General features: G+C 42.7%; 1 protein-coding gene and 1 long non-coding RNA gene across 2 annotated transcripts in view; one reads left to right on the plus strand and one right to left on the minus strand.

The window, feature by feature from the left end:
* usp43a (ubiquitin specific peptidase 43a) overlaps positions 1 to 25,000 on the minus strand; it is a 172,095-nt gene that overhangs the window by 24,862 nt on the left and 122,233 nt on the right. Inside the window, exons 8-9 of the mRNA XM_063201860.1 lie at positions 22,053 to 22,164; positions 9,753 to 9,856 (exon numbers count right to left, since the gene is read on the minus strand). Coding sequence (XP_063057930.1) covers positions 9,753 to 9,856; positions 22,053 to 22,164 — 216 coding nt within the window. The remainder of the gene's footprint in view (positions 1 to 9,752; positions 9,857 to 22,052; positions 22,165 to 25,000) is intronic.
* LOC134466915 (uncharacterized) lies at positions 2,818 to 4,971 on the plus strand. The gene is made up of 3 exons (XR_010038448.1): positions 2,818 to 2,981; positions 3,772 to 3,899; positions 4,484 to 4,971. It is a non-coding gene; the product is annotated as an uncharacterized LOC134466915 (long non-coding RNA).

Raw genomic sequence — 25,000 nt, forward strand, 5'->3', positions numbered from 1 at the left:
GTCACCTGAGAGAAACTGAGTGCCACCAGCTATTAAGAATCCGACTAACTGACTGTTCAAACACCCCACTGAGGAAAACCAATTACCTCGTGTATGTCCTCTCATTCACAAACACAAGCTAAATTGACATTCACACACACAGACATGGATACAAGCAGACACACAAACCGACACATGCATACACATGTCTCTCTCTCTCTCTCTCCCTGTCTCTCTCTCTCTCTTGCTTTCTCTATCTCTCTCGCTGTCTCTCTCTCCCACACACACACACACACACACACACACACACACACACACACACACACACACACACACACACACACACACACACACACACACACACACACACACACACACACACACACACACACACACACCAGTGGCGTCTTTTGGTCATAAAAATTAGGGAGGACAAGGAGGTGGTCAGTCGGATAGATGCGAGTAAATGGGGTTAGTAATGGCAGATGCTTAGTATTAGGTTGTAGGCCTACTAGGTAAGCTTAACTTAACTGATATGGCATTGTGTTGTCTGGAAAGCTGACTTATGACATCTATAAAATAATTGCAACAAACTTTGTATAATATATTATCATACATAACTGCCCAAAGTGTTTGAGGGGAAAGAAAGAGAAGAGTGAAGGAAAATATTATAGAAAGTAGAAAGTTTCATAGGGAGCATATCTAACTTTGACCAAAGGCAGCATGGCATTTCACCCTGTCAGTTGTGTTTTTTTTGGTTTTTTTAACCATAGGCAAAAATTGACAATTCTGAAGACCCTATAGGAATGCCTAGGACATTGAGTGACTTGTATAGCCTAGGCCTAAGGGTTTTAAACTCAACTCCTTCCAACATATTCTTACAGATTTTTAAACATTTTAAACCCCCTCCATTATCTTATTTTTAACATCTTATTTACGTGGTACGTGGCCTATGGTTGTGGTCGCCTATCTGTTTTGCTTTAGACGGTAGGCCTGCGAGAGCGACAGCTGTGGAAGGATCTGGCAAGCGTATGGAACAGCGTGCTTCTGGCTATTTCACAAAAAAAATAGCCTACGTCGTACAGATTACTTTGTAAATCCATGCCTAGTGTTCCTAATTCCACCCAAATGAAACTACATAACATGATGTAGGCTACATGTTAGAAGTTTAGCCAGAGACTTTTTATGAAGAGCTTCGTGCTGTCATGTTTCTCGTCTTGAGGAGGGAGAAAAGCCAGTCTAGGGTCAGTGCATTCATGTGCAGCCAAAAGCATTCTTATTCCCATTTGTAAATAACCCTCTTTTGGGGGAAAAGCACGAATGAGAAACGCAAAGACAAGCATTGAGACTATTATTTGTGCACGTAGGACATGCTGAAACAAGACTACCTTTTAAAAACGTTGGTGATGGTCCGACCATTTGAATCATGAATGCGATTTGCATCCGCGCGTTGCTTGCATTGTGTAATGATCGAGTGGCGTGAGTGACTGATATAAACACACACTGACCTTTCCATTCGGTTTTCAATCTAAATCCAGGGAGTGATATTGCGTGATTCACAACATGAAAACAGTCGATCTTTCCTTTGTATTTATTAAGGGTTCATAAAACATTCGCCAATTACTCCAAACTTCCCACTATATGGCTGCTGCCGCATTCTTCTCACATTTGTATATCGTTGTCATGATGACCGAGTCCATGCTTGTCGTCTGTCAACCCAACTCGTCATATTCTGATTGGCTTTTGATAAATTCAGCTTCGCTCATAGAGCTCGAAAGTGACGTCACTTCCCCCGATTTCATGGGACCTCAACGGCGTTTTTAGCCGAAAATCGTAGCATGTAATCCAATGGCGGTATTAAAATGATATTTCGTTCCCCGTCGAGTTGTGCCACGAGCTCCACATATGTTGTTTCTGATATTTTTGTTTATTTTTTCGTACGAACCCCCAAACTTTTTAGAAAGCTGTGTTTCTTCACATTTTTCATGCAAACGGCCTCGGAACAAAACATTGATGCTTCTGCATGAATAATCTTTATCTAGCCTCTTAAACAGCATATTTGGAGCCCAGCGCATATAATGACTGTGATCGGAAGATATTTACACGCCACAATGTTGTTAGATGGTCAGCTTAGGTCCCGTGAAATGCGGAACTAAGGGGCGGGACTTTCGAGCTCTATAGGCAGATTACTTCCATGGCTCTAGACCCGCCTAAAGGGAGGACAGTCCTCCCTAAGCTCCATTCACTTCAATGTTAAAAAGTAAAGCCCGCGCTACGGCCGAAATTTCACCATTTATAATGGAAGTCAATGAGGATGGAAGGGAGGACGGTCCTCCAAGGTCTATTATGTGAACTAGAAGCGCTTAAAGTGGCCATGCCACTCTAATTACATAGCCATGTCCACCTTTTTTTCATAATCCTTGGTGTTCTCTGACCTGGTATGCAACATTATTTTAGCTGGAAAGTTATTTGATGGTGTATTTCAAAGCATTTTATTGCGCCCAAAAACACATCTCAGGAGAACTAAGCGGTTTGTCCATAATGTTTATGAGCTTTGCACTGATTGGCTCAGCTGTTGCTAGAGAACCACGTCATTGTAGAGAACATGTTCTACTGAGGACTCGCAGGCTGCTCTCAGCCTTTGAGATAAAAGAAAAGAAAAATAAGCGTTGCCGAATATGAAAATGATTGTGCTGAGTTACTCCACACTGGCGCAGATTTATTAGTGTACAAAAACTTGTTATTGTATTCTGCGCCACTAGGTGGCATAGTTGGGGCATACAGATCCTGGGAGGAGAGGATGAAGAGGTGTATGTTGTTGCTGCTAGCTACGTACTCACTCTGCCTGCGGTGGATTGTTTTATTCCGTGTCAATTTAAAACTACTTCAGTAAATGTATTAACTTTACACCGAGCCTCTTCATTGCCTACTACAAAGCAACTTTATGCACCAGTTCGTCACTGATGGCTCATCAACGCGGCGGCATCCTCGTCATGGGACAGGTAAGATGCTAACCTACAACACCACTCAATGTTGTATTTTTTGCTCGGACGTATTGTGTAGGTTAACTTGGTTTCACTCGTTACGTTTGATCCAAGTGGATTTCATTGTTGTTTCAGACACAACGTTTGCACAATGCGTCAAGAAGTAAGCTTATTTCAATGTTGTTGTATTGTGTTCAAAAGGTGTTGAATTGTTAGACATGTAGAAACACATTTAGGACAGACTACCGCTGTGAAAGACTATCTTGGGCCGTAACAACTGGCGACTGCAGATGTTAGAAAAGCAGATGAGATAGGACGTAATTGTCACTCTTAATCTGGGGTGTATTCATTTAGACCAGGACTGAGACTTTCGTTTTGATCTATCACTGTGTTTATCACCTGGAGTCGCCAGTTGATACGGGGGACTCAGTCTGTTACACCGGTTATAGGCCTACTCAGGTTGGCTGGTACAAAATAAAACTTAGTAGCCACTTTGACCCATTGGTGAGTATGCCTGGTTAGGCTAGTGAGATGAAACATCTATTAGCCATTTTGGCTGGTGATGAAAAAGGTTCATTTGAAGTCTTGAGCACCGCATACCTGTTATCAGAGTATCTCATCATCATTATGCTGTATCCTCATTCTGAAGCATCTATTACTGAACTGCACACATTTACACTTTATGCATATCTAGGGGTACATGCATATTTTTTTTATCTTTCCATTTATGCTATACCTCCAGTGTAGGCCTATAATGTAATAGGATGTATATATTTATACATGGATGTATATCATTTTGTCATTGCAGGTTCATCAGAGTCAGGTGGTCAGCACCCAAACTAAAACCATGGGTCATGGTGAAGAAGTATGAGAGACTGTTCTATGTGCCCAGGATTCGTCAGGATGGTGTCCAAGAATTACATCCTAGCAGCACAGGTAAAGAAATGAATACTGAGTTATGATTAATATTATTTAGCCTACTGGCTGGCATCACATTTTTAAAATCAGACAACCTAGTGCTACATCAGGTATTTATTCAATCAGTACTGTAAGGGGTTAGACAACGAAACATCTTGGTGTCAGAAGCTGACGCCGAGTGTGAAGGTTCAATTAGCAGGGTAATAAGAGCACAGTTCTCTTCAAAATATTGCAATTCACACACCATAACAGGTTAAAAAATTAGACATTTTTGGTGGGCTATCCAAGGTAATGTCTGCATACCACCAAGATGAACCACATCCAACAGGATTAACTGTGGACACAAGAGGAAGCATGTCTTTTTTTTTTAATGGTGGTATGTCACCCATGCTGTTATGTGCTTTGCTCTTTCCCTGTTAATTGAGCCTTCACACACTGCTCTTTAGTGCAATGTGCAATTAATGTAGACTGGCCACCAAGGTGGTCCAATTTATCCATGAAACTTCCCACACCAAAATGTCAGGTGTTTTCATTGTCTAACACCTGTATATTACAATGCATTACCATATTAATTTAAATAACATGTTTTCCTTTTTTATCAGAACAGGACGCCATCATGAAGAAGTTGCCTGTGGGGCTTCGCTTGGGCTTTGCCAGCGCCTCACTATCAGTGATGCTGGTCTCCTTATCCACCGTGCCTACCCCCACGTTCCTCCCTTGATGCATTCATCTCCTGACCTGTACCTGTTGTGGTAGTAGTCAGTGATGACACACAGTAGTTGTGATAATAACATACATGTATATGAAATAACTGAAATGATGTCCGTCCAGGCATTTCCTTTGGTATTTTATTATCCAGTATATGTATGTATCCAGTTACATGGGTATTTTGGTGCCTGGATTATACTGCATGTAAGTAATAATATGAACTCAGGTCAGGATACCACAGTAGTTCAGAGAACCATTCATTAATATAAAATGCACATGTGTTATATGTCCATCCCAGGATAGACGTCCCCTCGTATCACCTTCGTAACCCTAAAATGCATGTGTACTTTGTGTCTAAAAATAAAGTCTATGAACAACTGAATGATCTGATTAATACATTGAAATGGTGTGGTGCAGACGCTGAAATGGGGAAGTTAATTGGTTAAACTTGGCTTGGTGTGCTGGACCTCGGTCTCTTCCATACATCCAATCTCAGCCATCAGGTCATTGCTCTTCTCACCTGGAGAAATAGAAAGATATACTTAAATGACAATTTTTATCCCAAACAACCAAGTTTATCACAGTGAATTGGTTACTGTCCCTGCAGCATTGTGGGGCTAAGTGCCTTGCTCAAGGGCACTTCAGCCATGATGGAGATGAGGAGAGAGGTAAGGATGGGTTTCGCACCTGCCCCAATATCAAGACCACCTCCCTAACCATTAGGCCACTGATGTCTCATTTTGGAAGGCAGACAATTTTGTGAAAACATTAAGTGTTACACTTAACATTAATTACAAGGACAACATGAAGTGTGCATCCCAATATGTGACCTTGCCTCCTCCACTTGTGCTTGTCTCCTCGTCCCGCCTCCTGGGCCCTCCTCCGTGGAGAAAACGATAAAGTTTCCCAGCTGTCAGCCTCGCCACAACAACTTTTGAGGGACTGTTTTTCATTCACCATCCCACTTGCAAATGAGGAAAACACTTTACAATTGAGCTTTTGCAAGATATTGAAATATAATGCTGTTGTCAGTGATGTCATCATGACGAGAAGCAAGTGGAGGAGGCAAGGTCGCATAGCTATTAAAACGCATATTTAAACGCACTCGAAGGCTGGGTAGGCCTGTGCAGGTCATGGATAATGTGACTGGCATTTCATGACAGCATCCTATGAAGAGTAACTTAAGCCTATAGGAAATTCGGCGCTAGAGATGTGTACACATGGTTTACTTTTACATTTAAATCATAACACTGAACTTCATAGCCTTTCTTTTTTACTAAGAGCACTAAAAAAATACCGTGTTTATGTACACGCATTACACAGCCCTCAATATCTTAGCATAGCGCCAGTTGCTGCTATGGCATAAGGTTAGCTAGGTAGAACATAGCTCTGCATCATTGATGCTTTCTTATGGAAAGCATCTTGAATTGAAATGTCATCTACATGACACCTTACACTTTAATTGCCTATATTTTACGTAAGGTTACAGTGTAAAACAAATGTTGAAAGACACTTACCAGGTGCTAGCTACTCGGTGAGTAGTTGGACGTTTTTTTCCGGATGGATCCACCTCAGCTTTCTTCTTTTATTTTTAGGCATCCAGTGAAAAGTCATGGATGGTTTGTTACCATATCTACATGTGCAATCCTCAGCACAATGGGTGTTTATGCTGTTTAGTTATCAGTGATATGAGTAAGGTTTGGTTACGAGTTGCCAAGATGCTCCATTCATTGTCCATTCATAATGTTTATGAATTTTGACTCGTCAAAAGTGGGCGTGGCCAAACGGCGGGTAGTCAGGGTGACGTAAGCCTGCCCTGTTTTTTCAATTGGCCAGGCTTAGCCGTTTTGTTATTTTCATAAACTACAACAATCAAACGAAATAAAAAAAATCTTTCACATTAACACGACCAGGAAAACATATTATGAACTGTTATAACATATAATCATTCAAGAAAGTTTAAACAAATTGGCATGGCCTCTTTAAGGATAAGTTTTTTTTTATCGCTAAATAGCTATAAAATACTAACAATTATATAACAAAGATATAATAAATATGTTTTGTTTTCTGTAATTTATAGGCCGACTGGAAGATATGGCTTTATTATTTTGAGGGAGGATCGTCCTCCCTTTCCTCAATGGCAAATACGCCATTGACACACACACACACACACACACACACACACACACACACACACACACACACACACACACACACACACACACACACACAATCTCTCTGTCTCTCTCTTTCTCTCTCGCTGTCTCTCCCACACACACACACACACACACACACACACACACACACACACACACACGTACACACTCACACGTACACACACAGGCTCTCTGGCTGGCGTCGGTGCTTAATATGTTCGGTCTTAATTACACATAATCAGCATGGAAATGGCGACATATTAAATTGATGAGGGGGGTGGCGGGGGGCCAGAGTGGTCTGGCTGAGCTTGGAGAGCTACATGTGTACATAATAACACACACGGCTCCATTCTGTTCACTGAAGCCCAGACATGCCTGCTGCAACCAGGGCCGCTGACAGCTTTCACTGGGCCCCGGACAAAGCCATCTGAAAGGTCCCCAAATCCACTACAAACAATGTAGTGATGAAATAAATCTGGGCCCCCTGTCTCCGTGGGCCCAGGACAAGTGATCCCTTTGTTCCCCCCCCCCTGTCGGCTTCCCTGTCTGCAACAATAATGAACGAGTCACTAACTCGGCTGATGAAGGCAGCCGGGTGCTGTTTTCTTACCAGCAGGAAATGCTTGATAACGGCTCAGTCAAGGCCGAATCGCACGGGATAAATATTACCCGTGTCTCTTGTCTTTTCCTGGAGTGAATATGGAGGACACTGGCGAAAGTAGTGGTAGTAGGTCTATCCTGTGTACATTGATTTGAGCCTGCAACCCCCAGATCATAAGACCACCTTCCTAACCAGTAGGCCACAGCCAGAGCTGTGTATAGTCGCGTTGTGTTTTTGCTGGCCCCTGAAGATGACCTCAAGCACCACAGGTGAACACAGACAAATAGACAAACAGACAAACAGGCACACACGGTCATTGCAATACTTTTAACCAACAGATTTGCCATGGCAATCTATCTAGGGGACCCAAGTTTGAGTCTGACCTGAGGCCATTTCCCAAACCGTCCCCAAATCCGTCTTTCCTCTAGTTAAATATAAAATCAAAATGAAGGTATAAAAGCCCAAAAATAGGGCCTAAATGTAAAAAAGGTGACGAAGCCAGACACTATTTCTTACCAGCTGTGAGAAACATGTGCCTGAAACAACTGTGTACGCTGGGAACAACGGCGATGCACGTAATGACCTACAAAACACTTACAGAGAAATAAATATAACAGTCTATTTATTCTAAAATGCATACGCTACCACAAACACACCAATACACACACACACACACACATACACTACTGCACATTCCAATTCTTTCTCTCTCCGTCTCAGACAGAGACAGAGAGACGCACACGCGCACACACGCACACAAGCACACACACGTTCCCATGCGTAGTGTGTGAAGGCTGTTTTTATCTCTTCCCAAAACACATCTAAAAGCAGAACTGAGCTGATGTGCTAGAGAGGCGCGGAAAAGAGCGATCCTTATAAATAGACCCTCTTACACCTCAAGACATGAAGAACAGGGCTCAGAGAGATGGCAATCGTAAAAATAAATGTCCTTGTCATTCTAATAATGGAAAATTTCACACGTATAAGCTCTTTAAAACTCCCCCTCAGAAATGGCTCACTGGTTTACTTAAATGGCAGATAGAAGGAAGAGATGACACATCGTCTGGGGCTCTTTCAGGAGAATGTGAACCAGTCAGCCAAAGCATTCCCCATTCATAACTGTCTCTTTACGGTCCCAGCAGAGCATACCAGTACGGCAGCCTGCTAAAACAGAAACTAACTTCTCAGGGAATTGGGCAGAGGTATAGTCTTTAAAAAAAAAAGATAACCCATTTTCACATCCTCACACAGACACAAATAGTCATATGGAATATATGCTGTATGCTGCATTTCCTTTTGTTACTAGGATAGTTTGACAGCTCATTTTACATTCCGGTAAGATTCATATTGCTTAAAAAAACAATGACTATTCACACCCGGGTGTAAATAGCAACAATTGCTATTTACACCAAATTGTAAATAGCAAAAAAAATATAAAAATAAATAAATCATAAATATCAATATAAAGGTGTTGCTGTGATGTGGTGTAACTGCAATCCTTCTGCGTTACTGCAATGCACTTTGCTATTCAAGAACAATCCCCACAAAACAGCTGCGTGTCATCATTGTGAATTTCACATGATTAGAACCGGAATTCCCCAAAAAATAGACCAGACACAGTGTTGGCAACTTTGTTTGACAGTGATTTTTGGGTTGGTACAGAAAATATTGTTCACTGCATTATGTTAAAGCCAGTGACTGGAAGCCTTAAGCCTGGCTCAAACTACACGATTGTCGGCCCGATTCTCGGCTGAAAACCCCCCTTACGACAATCGCTGGAACGTTAAACATGAAACGCAAGCGATTGTCGGGAAAGATTTCCTCGTCGTGAGCGACGTTCTAAGATAGAACTTTGGCAGCTCAAAGAGTCGCCGATCGCAAATCGTAGAAATCAAACACTGTTTGATATTTGCGACTGGAAATAGAACGTCGGGCATTGTCTCGGTGGCTGCGAGCAGCGACAAGATTGACAGTTGCGATTCTCTTCTAGTGTGCGGTGCACCCCGACCCCAAAATCGCACACACTAGTCGTGTAGTTTGAGCCTGGCTTTAGGAAGTAATAATAGGAATCCTCCTCCTAGTGCAATGCACCAAGAAGCAACACAAGTCATGTAACTCTACGTGGACTCAGGAAACTGTGTGTCAAGTGTGTGTAGGTCTCCAGAGATGAGACAGGAAATGTAGGCCCTACCGTGGCTTAATGGTAGGGCACTCGTCTACTACTTGGCCGACCCAAGTTCGATTCCCAGCCCGGGTCCTTTGCCAGCCCTTCCCCGTCTCTCTCTACCAACTCACTTCCTGTCTCTGCTTCACTGTCCTCTCATATGAAACACCAATAAAGGCTTGAAAAGCCCCCCCCCCCCCCCCACCACCACCACCACAAAAGACAGGAAATTTGTAACCTACCTGTCGACTGCAGGGTGGCAAAGGGGCCGACTCTCCTGTGGAGACAAGTAGCTGTAGGACGCCGACCCGCCCACAACACGGATCCGGAACAGGACGCCCCCACTCTGGATAAAACAAAATACACTACAGTCAGACACATTGATTTCATTCAGACGGGCAGTCATGGGTAAGCACTTAAGGCGTCAGACTTGTGGCCCAAAGGTTGACCATTCGACTCCCGCTCCACCAGGTTGGTGGGGGAAGTAAGTAAACCGTGCTCTCCCTAATCCTCCTGAAAGACTGAGGTACCATGTGCATGGTGGGCCTACCATCCTGCCCCAATGGCCCCCTTGGGTACCGTTTAAGGCTGCCCCCTTGCACAAGTGAGGCATAAATGCAATTTCGTTGTGAGCACTGTGTGCTAATGACAATGGGAGTTTTCCAAATGGGGTTTCACTTTCAGAAGGACCATTTGATAATGTTTGTGCTGAAGGAGGCAAAGGCATGCAAATGGATTTTTCCATTTCCATTCATGTGAGAACTTGTTCTCAAGTGCATTAACCCGTTCAAACACTGCGTTATAAAGTTGTTAGCAGAATGGCAATGACTGAGTCGTAGTGCATTATTGAAAGCCCTGTGTTATGTCACAGTAGAGTAGTACTATGGTAATTAACCTTTCAATGACTATTATAGTGCGCCTCAGATGGTACGGCGTGCATTATGGGGCTACACCATGTAACATTTTCATTTGATGAAGAAAGACCAGTCCTGACAATGGCATTTGTGTCAGTGTGACACACACATGTACAAGCAGGATGCACATGCATGAACACACACACGCAGGCTGGCAGGCAGGCACACACACACACGCACACACACACACACACACACTTACACACACGCACGCACGCACGCACGCACGCACGCACGCATACACACACACACACACACACACACACACACACACACACACACACACACACACACACACACACATTTTGTGCCAATCTAACAAACATCTGGAGAAGGGACAATGAATAAAAAAATAAAAAATAAATAAACCAATGACAAGGCCAGAAGAAGAGGCACCACTTTAAATTAGAGAGGAGTAAAGAGGGGACCAGAGCCCCTAATGGACTCATTTGAAACACGCTGCCACCAGAGAATAGAGTCGCAGCCAAGCATAGCACAAAATAAATTAGGTAGTTAATAAGACCTAACCAGCAAATGAAAAGGGCAGAAAGAAGTCTTTTGTTGGGGGGAAATAAAAAAAGTTGAGCAACACATTTGTATTTTTTTACGAATCGGCAGAGGCAGAGAGAGAGGAAGAGTTTTTCATTAACTAAGCAAGCAAAGGCTTCCATTCCCATGGGAAATCTGCTTATCAACAACAAGAGTGTGTGAATAAACAAAACAACAGGACCAGATCCTTGAAAACAAATGAAATAAATCCTCAATAAATCTTCGATCTCAACTAGGGCTGGGACATTAATGCATTAATTTCGATGCATTAATCACACAAAAATGTATGCGAATAAAAAAAATAACTCATTTTAATCGCACTGTAATATAGCAACATAGTTCTGGATTAGACCAGTGTGGAGGGCAGCATTTCGCGTCATGGTGAACAGTCTGCTGAAATTGAGAAGAGTTCTCTCAATGAACAATATTTTTTGATTACGCTTATTTATTGTCATTATTCAAAATCCATGTGAAAAGAAAACTTTTCACTGTTTACAAGTCAGATATTTAAGTGTGATTAAAATGTGATTAACTCGATTAATTAACTTCAAAGCCTATAGATTAATTTGATAAAAAATTTGAATCGAGTCCCAGCCCTAATCTCAACTCTAGCGACTTGTCACCATTCACTTTTCATTCAGTGACATTGGTGCACTGTATATCGGACAAGAATTGAGAATGGGGGAAGTACGTACGTATCTCATGAGACAGTACACATCGTATCATATCCAAGAACATCATTTTTGGGCTTCAGCAGGGCTGGACTGGCTCAAAAAAATGAAGGCTGTGACAACATTTTTGAAGTTTTTTTTTCTTTGGTCTTTTTCGACTTTTTATTTGATAGAACAGTGTGAGAGGTGGACAGGAAGCGAATTGGGAGAGAAATGGGGAGGGGTTGGCAAAGGACCCGGGCCGGGAATTGAACCCGGGTCAGCCGCATGGCAGGCGAGTACCCTACCGGTTGGCCACGGCAGGGCCTACATTTTGTAAGTATTATGAGGAATTTTCAACACAACAGACAAAATTCATATTTAAAACTGACTGTGAGAGGTTAGGGTGATGAGGATAGTACCACAACATCTAAAGGTGCCGGTATGCTTGCTGCGAGTTGTAAATTACGCGCGTCACCGCGAGCAACCGACAGCACATGCTTGCTTGCAAGTATGATCACAAATGTTTGAAATTGCGGACAAACTCGAGACGCTCTTAAAAGTTGCTGCCATTGTCGTTTTCATATCAAGCACACGCGTGGAACTGCACGGTCTATCTTAGATCGCCCCAGCGAGTTTGAAGATATTGCACCTGGCGCACGCTTTTGGCTGCCGTGTCCAACGCGCGCGAAATCGACATTAAATACGCATGTTAACGCGTTCATGAACGAATCGTGCACGCGCTCGCGTATCTTGCAGCAAGCATACCGGCACCTTAAGGGAGGACCTGGCCAAAATCATCAACAGCCCACCGGGCAAATGCCCTGTATGCCTTATAGCCAATCCAGCCATGGGCCTCAGTGATAAGGGGTAAAGTAGGCAAGGACAGAAAACAAAGATAAATGTTGTTGTCTTTGTGGCAAAGCGAGGCCAATAATATTATAGCTTCCCGTGCTGCTAGACACCCACCGTCACATACTCCAAGATGCGTCATGAAAATATAAGTCTCTTAATTGTTTTTTTCCCCTACAAGTGAACTAATAAACAAACAACAGATAGTTATAACTACCAAGTTCGTATTAAAATTAAATATTGTTTCCTATTTAATGAGACGTGTTCTTTGAGATACATTTCATGGTTCATGTATCGCCGAAGAGCAAAATGGTCTTCATCCACGGGATACCACTTCATACCCAGTCCCATTCATAAGAACAAAAACTAAACATGCAAAACAGCATGTGAAATAGGGTTGCACAATATCGAAAATGTATCGAAATCGCGATATCAAGAGTGGCGATATGCGTATTGCGAAAATGACTTAATTATTGCAAACAAGTAAAACATTTATGTGCAGTCCAATCACTAGCTGAATATCAACAAATGTGCAGGAAGCCCACCACGCCCCCACACTGACCGACAAATTAGTGACAAGAAAAACACTCGGCTACATTTCTAAATATCATTTAAATATCGTTAGCGAGCTATTGCATGCTGTTATCGCGTATTGTTTTTTTTTTCTGCTATCGTGCAGCCCTAATGCACTGTAAACCCAGACATCAAATGTACTTACCAAGACTAATTAAAATGCACTAAAAAATAGATGTTTGATGGCATTTCTGAAGAATACTGAGTATTGACAACTTATTTGAGGAAATAGTTGTTCAGATGAATATGTTTTAGTTGAATGGATTAAATTCATAAGTTTTGGTTATGACCCCGCCTCTTTTTCTTCAGGCTGCACCAACTGGCCTCTACCCAGATGTGGGCAGTTGAATGTATTCCTGCAGTGTGTTTCATGTTAACAGATCGTTTCAAATTTCAACTGACAATATGGCCACGCTGCAGCATCCAATTTTAAATCAGAATATTGCCACCTAGTAAAATTAGGCTATCTTGTGAAGTGCCATTGCACAATTGAAAGTCAAATGCTGCATGACATAATTGACATTGCCTTTAGAAAAAAAGAGGTATCGCACACCAATAAAGTCTTTCTTGAGGTGCTGGCTTCCTGAGCATATAAATGTTAAAGAAAAAGAAAAGAATGCCGCACACTCTGCTCCATGTTTTAATGGTGAAGTGACGTTTCGGCCGTCTGGCCTTCTTCAAACTTGACAGACGGCCGAAACGTCACTTCACCATTAAAACATGGAGCAGAGTGTGCGGCATTCTTTTCATTTTCTTTAATAATTGACATTGCCTACCATCAACCAGGAACAATGGTAGTGCCCAATCAACCTGTCAATTAGTACCTGCCCTCACTTGAGTACATAGGACTGTTACAAGTTCATTGAATTACTACCTGCAGCTGCCACATGCCTGATTACTCTGGTCACATGGTTAACTTTCACCTCTATAAAAACTCAGACTGTCACAATGCTTGAGTTGCTTGCCTAAATGACTGGTTCGCTGGCTCTCTGTCCGGCTTGTTGGTTAGTGAGCTAACTGACCGACCAACTGACTGTTTGTTGGCCAGCTGGTTGGCTGGCTAACTGACTCTTTTGGTTGACTGTATGGCTGGTTAGCTGGCTAGCCATACAACTGACATGTTTGTTGGTTAGTTGGCTGACTAACTGAGTGTTAGTTGGTTAGCCGGCTCTTTGGCTGGCTAGCTGACAACTGACTCTTTTGGTTGGCTGGTGGACTGGTTTGTTGGCTGGCTAGGTATTTAGTTGGTAGTGAGTATTGTGGTAGCAGGTATCCTTTTTGGTGTGTTGCTTACTTGACATTTCAGGATTGTCTAATTATGCTCAACTAGAGTATTCTATGCACACTGGTTAATGTCCTATCTTCCAGGAGATTATAATAATTAAATGGTAATAATATTGCACATACTGCAGAAACTTGAATTTCTCAGTGGTTATGGATAGTTTGGTCTATTAATACAAGAGAGCAGTGTGATGGACTGGTTCCATGCCACAGTTGTCTCAGTCATGGTGAGGAATGGGAGGTCCCACAATAACATGGTAGCTACCTCTTTTGTGGTGATGAATGGAGGGGCGGGATCATGGTAGTGTGGGTAGGGTGACAGTAACTAACTGTGGTGTGGCCACAGTAAACAGTTACTACTGTGGAAGATGGTAGGTTTAATCAATTTGGACTTAAGTACATTTAACTTAAACTTTTACATATAATGAGTATATACAACAGTTGAGGTCACAAAAGATTGTAAGTTTAATCATTCATAATTACTTAGTTTTTCTAGGGCAACCACTTTTCTGGGTTTTTGTAAGTAAACTCAACTTATAAGGTTTTACAGTGTGTGAAACTCACACATTTTCGTGCTCAGCACAATATTTCCATCAGACTGCCATCGTTGCGACTGTGAGGGGATAGTACCACATGAGCCTGGGCACAGACAGGCTTTGGTACACTCTAGGGCTGTAACAAAACTCTATCAAACAGAGAAATTCGATACACAATTGGAGTCACAATACAGTATCATGATACACCCTTTCAAAGTTTTGTTACCCATCAGTCCAGAAAACAATCACATAATATGAAGTGATAGTGCTTCCCAACTTCAAATCATTATCATTATTACATTTACACTTTTTAAATTATTAGTAGCCTCTTGTCACCTATTCTACCTACAAACTATCATAGTTTTTATTCACAATTATATTTTATAAATGAGGCAAATGAGAAATTGTGGGGTGCATCAAACAGTAAGTCAAAAATCGTGATACGAACCGAATCGAGAGTTGAGTGTATCTTTACAGCCCTAGTACACTCAAATATTACTCCAAACATTTACACTGTATGTCCATATGCTGCCAGGTAACTGCCATCTTTTAAGTGAAAAAATGGCTTAAGGTATTAAAACAGTAGAGTGGCTAGAAGGAGAAGAGAGAGAGAGAGAGAGAGAGAGAGAGAGAGAGAGAGAGAGAGAGAGAGAGAGAGAGAGAATAAATAAGAGCTAAGAAATAAATAAAAACAGTCCATCATGAAAACACACAGAGACTCACCGCAACATTATAAAACCATTAAAACCTTTAAAGTCACTCAGCAGCTGTTGTTAAAAATTCTGATAGCTGTAGGAATAAAATCTCTTCGAAGCCTTTCAGTGGATCACCTAGGGAGGAGGAGCCTTTGACTCCTGCCACTTTTCATGACCAAGCTGAACAGTGGGTGGTCGTCCATGCTCAGCATGCTTTTAATCTTCCCCATTTTCCTCTCCTCTAAAATCTGCTTCACCAAATGAAAACAGTGATTGCGCTTTCTTGATGACCTTATTCAGCCTGTTGGTAGTACTGGTATGGAGCATTATGGGCCGAAGGTGTACGTATTATTATTATTATGATATTGTGTGACACATACAGGGGTTGTACAAAATAACCGAGACACCTTTCATTTTAGTCTGGGAAGTTTCATGGCTCAAGTGGACCAGGGCCTCGTTTCCGTTTCCGAAAGGGCCTTAAGTACTACTTAACGCTACGTGCTACTTAAGTTCACACGTAACACCATCGTAGAGCTCACGGAGCGTTTCCCAAAGCCAACTTAGCAAAGAACCATCGCAGGTTGACACGTAACTCTAAGAGAAATCCATGAGTGATCTGGAGTAGTCTTAACGCACTAAGATTGATCGTAACGGCATGGCACAGTGGAGACACCCACAGGAAAAGAGGAAACTTGCGCTTCAAGTTGATGTTTTAAGACGGGAGTGTAAATATCATGGCACCACAGTTGACACTGTAACGAAAATAAGAAGGTAACATTAATTGTGTAAGTGTATAAAATAAAAGCAATGTGTTTGGAAAATATTTTACAGGCAGTAAAATAGTTCAGCTGTGTTTGATAAATCAGGGCATTATTAAACTGTGATCAATCATAATTTGTGTGGGTGTTTCGTGAACAAGAACCAGGCATCCACACGCAAAATAAATAGGGGGACAAGAGTGGTGATGTCGGGAAGGCCACTACCGAAACATAAAAAAAAAGAAAAACGGTCAGCGAGTCGTTGCGCCCTCTTTCATTTTCAAGTACCCTAAAAGGGAAGGCGACGCAGAAAAGACACGATAGTTGTAGGATAAGGGTAAACTATGACAAAAAAGGCAGCGATGGGGATTCGTGTAGATCTTTTTTTTAATAACAGCAGACTGCCGTGCAAAATGTTCCTCACAGTTGTTAAAGCCTTGAGTGCACGGTAGGCCTACTTTGCGCGCCGCTCCCCAAATGCGCATCCCAATTTGGAACTCTTAGGCCTACTTGTCTCCTTAAATATTAAGCACGGTAGCCAACTGCACGTTCTTTGTCTGGTTTAACGGTGTAGCTCATGGTTTCGCATGATTTCATTGTGTGTGTGCATTTTATTTCATTTGCCAACAACAACTCCTGTCTATAGTTGCAAACTGCTACAAATGTAGTCCCACCCTTATAGAAAACAACTTTTGATACTGACACACGCCTTACATTTTGTAAATGGTTTAGCAGCATGACGGCGCAGTTCACTCCGAGGACACTTCAGCACCACATATGTGGACAGCAATCCTTAAGAGCGACGCTACGAATGATCTTAGAGGCTGTGCACGCGCGTTCATGTACGAGTGTCTTTGGGAAACAGTCGTAGGAAATCTAAGAACATTCGTAGGATCACTGGTTAACGACACATGTAAGGCTAAGAACCATCGTTATCTGGAAACGAGGCCCAGCCTGTTGGCCAATCTTCATTAATTGTACATTGCACCAGTAAAGTGAAGTGTGACGGTTCAATTAGCAGGGTAAGAGCACAGTTTTTGCAATGCACACAACACATTATGGGTGACATGTCAGAGTTCAAAAAGGAGAAATTCTTGGTGCGCGTGAAACTGTTGCATCTTTGACCGAGACAGTAAGTCTTTGTGATGTATTCAAGAGCCATTTTATCGAAGGTAATGTCTGCATACTACCAAGAAGGATGAACCACATTCAACAGGATTAACTGTGGACGCAAGAGCAAGCTTTCACACTAAAATGATGGGTGTCTCAGTTGTTTTGTCCAACCCCTGTAGTTCTGTGTGTGTGTTTAGAAATGCGATTGCTACTAAGAAGCAGGAAGCAATAGAGTAACAATAGAAGCAATTACAGCCTTCAGCTGGGATGACAAATGACCTTCTCGTTATTAACTGAGGGACTCATTCTCCTTCTTCAAGACAATCACATCATCACTGATCATCATCAGCCAGGGAGAGAGCATAGTGCACCAACTTGGAGATGTGGAATGTCCATGCCACTGGAACAGCGTGGGGTCACACACACACACACACACACACACACACACACACACACACACACACACACACACACACACACACACACACACACACACACACACACACACACACACACACAGAGAGAGAGAGAGAGAGATAGAGAGAGAGAGAAAGTAAGAAAGAAAGTAAGAAGAAAGAAAGAAAGATAGAAAGAAAGTAAGTGAGAAGGTAAGTAAGAAAGAAAAAAAATCTAACAACAAAAAAAGAAAGCGACAGAAAGCTCGCTGGTCTACCGTTCTTATCTCTGATAAACAACAGACCTGTTTTTCCCCTTTTCTGTAATTAACATAATGTGGCTGGAAGAGTACTGTAGCTATCGCGATTCCTGAAGCATGACCAGGTCTGGGTCTCTGGAGGGTTGCTGTGCTCATTCTGTCTGGGAGCCGCCCGACACACACAGTAATTGTTAGTGTGAGGTCTGCAAGTGGTAACTGTGCCATGCTGCCAGACTCCAGAGGGGGAGGAAGAGATGGAGAAGCCTTACCGTGGGCTAGACTGGGATGACGTGAGAATCTTCACCCCTAGCATACTATCCATTGTATTCACGCACTTTACCAGGAACTATGCTCTTCTTTGATTACTACAGTATTTATGCCTTATTTGTCTAAGTTCTACACCACGGTAGTAACCTACTACATCATAAATTTATCTGTCAACACTCATTTCTGGTCATGTTAATCTCGTCTACCTCAACTAACCAAGTATGTTTTTGCACATTTGTCTACCCAACTCACAGAATATATTTTTTGCACATTTGCCTTTTACATTTTTTATTTTTCTGTTGTCTTTATTTTCTCCCACCCTGACTATTACCTGTATTTCATGTGTCTAGAAAAGCAGACAAGTTAATTTGCCCCGGGGATCAATAAAGTTCCTCTACTCTACTCTACCGTGCAATGTCTACAGCACACCCAAAACAACCTGTTCTGCTCTCGTCTTACCTTTTTGCCCCCCTCTTTCATATCAGTGGTCTACTCGACGCTACTGACCCACAAGAGCAAAGGAACATGGCATCGAGTTGATGCTTTTAGTTTTTACTGTACGGTTTTGTCTCTCTCTCACTCTCTCCCTCATTCTCTTTGTCACTTTTCTCTCTCTGGACAATGCTGCCCCAAAACACATCTCTCTATTTTTTGTTTGTTCTTTCTTTTTTTCTATTTCCTTCTGTCTTTTGTTCTTTCTCCATCTCCATCTCCATCTCCATCTCTCTTTCTCTCTCTCTCTCTCTCTCTCTCTCTCTCTCTCTCTCTCTCTCTCTCTCTCTCTCTCTCTCTCTCTCTGGTGTAAGTGTGAGAGGATGCAGCCACTCAAGGGCATGGCCTTTTTCCAAGCATCGCCACTGAAGACCCAGCGCTGATACCAGGAATTGGCTACATACAGTATGCCTACTGCCTTTTTTTCAAGGGATCAGAGAAAGCGTTAGAGCATATGTCCAGGAGACTCACTGGACAAAGAAGAGAGAGATGACATGAGATGAGATGAGATGAGATGAGACTGGCTTACCAGTGGGTTGGCTAACTGTCTTCAGGGCCGGAGCTATTGGGGGAGGCAAGCAGGGCATTTGCCCCTGTGCCCAGGGCACTTCCTGTATTGGAGTTGGGGGCCCTATTGTGACCATGGCAGGCCATATGGGGGCCTCTATCAGTGTTTTGCCCTGGGTGCAATTGTTCCGCCACTGACTGTCTTCATTGGTTGCAATTCCAGATTGGCAGAAACTCCCCTCGGCACATCTACCATTATGTGTACTACAAGGCTGGGAAATTTCATGTTAGCAGTAAAAGTGCTGCTGCTGGTGCATGCTTCACGATCAATCCCGTCACGTCAGGTTACCTTTCGGGTAGCTGAGCTTTGAAATGTTGTGTTGCTACAGCTGATGCAATGGGTCATGGCTGTATTGCTGTGAATTTCTCTGATACGCACATTGCGAAGTACTGCCGCGGCATAAGACACGTGTGCTGCTTCACAGAGAGATGGTTCAGAGACTGATGTAAAGGCAAAGAATACAGAAAGCATGTCTAAGATGCGTGTAATACACAGGAGACCAGAGCAGGAAAAAAAATCAGCAGCATTTCTACTCGTCTCTTCCTTTGAGCTTCAATCAATAGTGTAAAACTACGTACACACTTTTCAGTTACATGCAACCTTGAATACTAGTGTGTATTCAGCAAATATCAATGTCTTAAAACATAAAGTTCCACACCGAAGGCATGAAAAATGAGTTTTGTATAGAGACTTTGACATCACAAGGATACAGTTCACATGGAACTTTAAGATAATCAAGCTGAAGGTATTATGATAGAATTATAAAATATTGAAACTAAATTGTAACCAAGCAATCAAGTCAGTAGTACTAATAGCATCAGCAGTAAGATGTAACAGTAGCCACATTAATAACAAAGGTATAATCAGTATCAGACGTGTCGTGCGGTAGGCTATCATTTGCAATTCATTGAGGGCATTGCGGTGGACGGTCAGTGGCGCGTCAGCCCAAATGATCCTGCAGCATCTTCATTAGTTTCTTGTCTCATGTTGTGTACACTGTACGTGATAGGAATGCAGTCGTTCAGACCCCCACAGTGCTATTGATAGTTCAGTAACCTTAATTAAAGACTGATGAGTCTTGAAGTTGTGTGTGTGTGTGTGTGTGTGTGTGTGTGTGTGTGTGTGTGTGTGTGTGTGTGTGTGTGTGTGCGTGCGTGTTTGGTATTTACGTGTGCATGTGTGTGTGTGTGTTCTTACAGGAGTCACGGACATTATGAGTCATTTAAAGTGTTGTAGAGAGCGTTTCTTTCTTATATAGTAAATATATGGGGGTGGGGTTGGGTTGCCTTTGCTAGGGTAGTGCAGTGAAGAGTGGGAAGTAGGAAATGAGTGGGAGAGACAGACGGGGGAGGATCGGGAAACGACATTGGACCAGAATCGAAACCCAGGGCTCCGGCGTTACAGGGCAGTGCCCTACCGTTTGAGCCACAGCTGGGGCCATGTTTCTGTTTTAGCTTTGGTGGAAAACGAGAAACTATACAGAGCACTGAGTTAGCTGAGGATATGGAACGGGGGTGTATGGGAATTCTGTTTTTCCGTCTTTTTTTACTCTATTAATGACAGGATAGTGTGAGAGGTGGTCAGGAAGCAAATGGGGAGAGAGATGGGGAGGGGTCGGCAAATGACCCATTGAATTGAACCCGGGTCGGTCGCATGGCAGTTGAGTGCCCTACCGGTTGGCCACGGCAGGTTCGGGTGTATGGGGACTCATGCATTAATGTATTCAGGTGTGCCAAACTTGTGAGGCTTGCATTGCAGTGTAATGTGTGCAAAAATAACCATAAGGTAACAATAAAGACACTTTCTACTGCATGCATTAACCCACTTCACTGTTCACCTGCTTGATAATTTAACAGTCATCGCATTACTATGTGCGTAAAGTGTACAAATAAACCTCCACGAACAGAGAGGTTGCGCTTACAGCAGCATCTCCTTTGTGGCCGAAGCACCAAAAAACAGGACAGTTCCAAGAAAATCAACACAAAAGTAGTGCAAATTGACCATTTTCACCTAACTACAAAATGTGCCAGGAGACAAACTAGCAGACCAACAAATAACTCCCACAGAGTAAAACGCAGACTCCTGCTGCGAGCGGCCCTGTCTACTACACCAGTTGGGTGTCACTTTTCTCTCGCTAATAACCAGATGTGACAACAGAAACCCCAGGTGGCTTCAGGACGCCGTACAAATCAATTGAATAAATAAAGTAAATAAAAACAATGCGGATGTAATTCACTTGGGACTCTTAATTCAAGTTCAGCGTAGCGTGGTAACTAGAGATTGTGGAGAAGAGTAATTGAGGTGTGCATGTGTCTGTCTGCTATGCAGGTGTATCTCTGCAGTGTGTGTGTGCGTGTGTGTGTGTGTGTGTGTGTGTGTGTGTGTGTGTGTGTGTGTGTGTGTGTGTGTGCGTATGTGTGTGTGTCCATGTGTGTGTATGTGTGTGTGTGTGTGCAGGTGTGTACCTGTCTGTGTGTACATGACGTGACTGCATTCATGACACACTGGCAATAAATTATTGATCAGAGAATAAATTAAATCACAGATGTTTGTTTACCAACAGAGTTGTTATTGAGTTGTTATTAGGGTATAGTACCTGTGCTTGTGTGTGTGTATAATGAGGTGTTAGGGTATAGTACCTGTGCTTGTGTGCTATTCAGCATCAGGTAGTAGAGCTTGCTCAGGAGGCTCTGCTGAAACTGGTCCCAGGACAGACTCCTCTCCTCACGCATCAGGAACGGAGGTCCGAACCTACAGTAGGGAGGAGTAATGGAGGTGGAGAGAGAGGGGGGAGAGAGAGAGAGAGAGAGAGAGAGAGAGGGAGAGGGAGAGAGAGAGAGAGAGAGAGAGAGGGGGAGAGAGAAAGAAGGAAGGAAGGAAAGATAAATAAATCAAGAAAGAAAGAAAGAAAGAAAGAAAGAAAGAAAGAAAGAAAGAAAGAAAGAAAGAAAGAAAGAAAGAAAGAAAGATATGGAAATTAGTCTTATGGCTATAATCTTAGCCTTATGGCTATAATCTTGTATATATTTTTCTTAAATGCTATTAATATATGATGTCCCTGTGTTGAATAAATACACTCTCTCCTCTCTCCCTGTGCCCGGGACAACTGTGCCCATTGTCCCCCTCCAGTCGGCACCCCTGAGCACAACAGCCCTCTCCATCCACCATTACTCCTCCCAGGGCCGCTGACAGCTTTTGCTGGGCCCAGGACAAAGTAATCTGAAAGGGTCCCCTACCCAATACACACGATGTAATGGGGACTAAATTCTGGGCCTCTATCTCCCTTGGCCCGGGACAACATACCCCTTTGTCCCCCCTTGTGGGTAATTGTAAGAGGCTGTATTATGTTGCTTGTACTGTAGGAAATGATATGATGGGTGTGATCTGTGGTAATACAAAGCCGTGCTAATTCAACAGTTAAGAGAGTACTATGTGACCAAAATACACACTAGATGTTAAAATCGGCTCTCTAAGTGTTGAATTAACCTTGTAAAATGGATTGTGTACTGACCTGTAAACACATGCTGGCGTTTCTATTCTATCTACCAAACAGACCCGATATTGAAGGGATTACTGCTGCTAAGCTGAGGCCTAAGGGGGCTTGAGGAGCTCAATATCTGGCCGGTTTTGCTCATGTCTCTCCCTCATAAAGAGATAATGTAGCCGAAAGGTTAGCGTTGCGCACGCTACCTCAACTTTCACCAAGTGACTGCCCTGACATGGGTACATAATCCATTTTCAAGCGTTATAATTTGTCATATTTATGTTTTTTTTTTTTTTTAACTTTAATACGAGTATGTTAACTTGGGATTTCACCTTGTTCACTTACTGTACTTCCCCAGATCATGAAATTACACAAATAAATGCACATACGTGGTAATAGTACTAGCTTCTGAAGGTAGGCTATCTATCATTCATAGGCCAGCAATGGCCACAGGCTACCATAGACCTCACAGCCATTTCCTCTCTTCCCAAGATGCATTGCGTTTCCATCTCTAAAGTTTGAGTGTGTGAACTTGTGAATCTATGGTACTTTACTTAATGTATTCTAAAACTAGAAATGCACTCAGAGAGTGCAGACCTCCGCCAAGGAAGCTGGTTGATAGAACATTTGGGGGTGTCTAGATTTGCAGGCTAGCAATAGTGAATCATTTTTTGTTAAAAAATCTGGTTCCGGTTCGTGATCCGGATCAACATCAAAATGTTATCACTTTTTCCTTTAGTCATTTCCAACTTCACAGAGTTTCATTCAAATCTATTCATGAGTTTTTGAGTCATCCTGCTGACAAACAAAAAAACAAACATACAAACAGACAAACAAACCAACGCGGCCGAAAACATAACCTACTTGGCGGAGGTAAAAATCTAATAAAATTCAAAAAATGCATGGCATTGTATGAACACCTCCATTCTGTGGAGCCTTCCTACTCTCCCAATCCCTGCTACACCCATTTTGTACAGTGTACCTCTGAAGGAGAGAGAACGCTGTATGTGGGCCACATGGTGTTGACATATGGCAGTCCGATGAAGTAAACAAACATACCTGCAGTAGGGCTGCACGATTATGGTAATCACGATTATTTTGGTCAAAATCGATTTTGAAAATTATAACAAGATGAAATACAACCAAGAATGAATTATGTCAGGGATGAGCAAAATAAAATGAATTGTAATAATTATGTAAAGGCAATAGCATGACACTTAGGTGGACAGATTTCTGGCTTCAAGGATGTTCTGTATGTTCTGGCTTCAAGGACGCTCTCAAAGGTAGGTCACTATTGCCATGATTAAATCACGATTGAAATCACGACTTCGATTTCACAATTTTATCACGATTTTCGATTATTTTCGATTAATTGTGCAGCCCTACTGCAGGCATGTTTGTTTACTGCCATCCTGACGTTGCAGAAGCATCCTAGGGAATACCAGTCATCTGTTTTCCCTGCCTATGGAAAACAGTCAAGCAAGCAGGGACCAAAACTCCAAATGGAGAGAGAGAGAGAGAGAGAGAGAGAGAGAGAGAGAGAGAGAGAGAGAGAGAGAGAGAGAGAGAGAGAGAGAGAGAGAGAGAGAGAGAGAGAGAGATAGAAAGAGAGAGAGAGAGAGAAAGACAGCTAGAGAGAGAGGGAGAGATAAAGGAGAGAAAGATAGGAGCTAGAGAGAGAGATAGAGAGAGAGAGAGAGAGAAAGAGAGCTAGAGAGAGAGGGAGAGAGAGAAAGAGAGAGAAAGAGAGCTAGAGAGAGAGAGGGAGATGGTGTGTTTAAGGTGTATGTGTTTCCGTGTTTGTGTGTGGTCCCTGTGTGTGCTCGCCTGCTGACTGACAAGCACACACAGACCACGAGTAGCACTCTCACGTCTGGTATGGGCACAAAAGTTTCAGTGCCTCGAGCCGGCGAATCAGAAGTGAGCTGTGGAGGATCCCTTGGTCCCCAGGCACCAATCAGACGGCTGTTCCACTCTACGAGTGACACACCCACTGAATTATTCACGTCTGTTGAGTGTTGCATACAAGTGTGTCACTCGTGTCACTGTGTGTGTGTGTGTGTGTGTGTGTGTGTGTGTGTGTGTGTGTGTGTGTGTGTGTGT

The sequence above is a fragment of the Engraulis encrasicolus genome, chromosome 1, assembly GCF_034702125.1.
Source record: "Engraulis encrasicolus isolate BLACKSEA-1 chromosome 1, IST_EnEncr_1.0, whole genome shotgun sequence".
In the NCBI taxonomy this organism is placed as follows: Eukaryota; Metazoa; Chordata; class Actinopteri; order Clupeiformes; family Engraulidae; genus Engraulis; species Engraulis encrasicolus.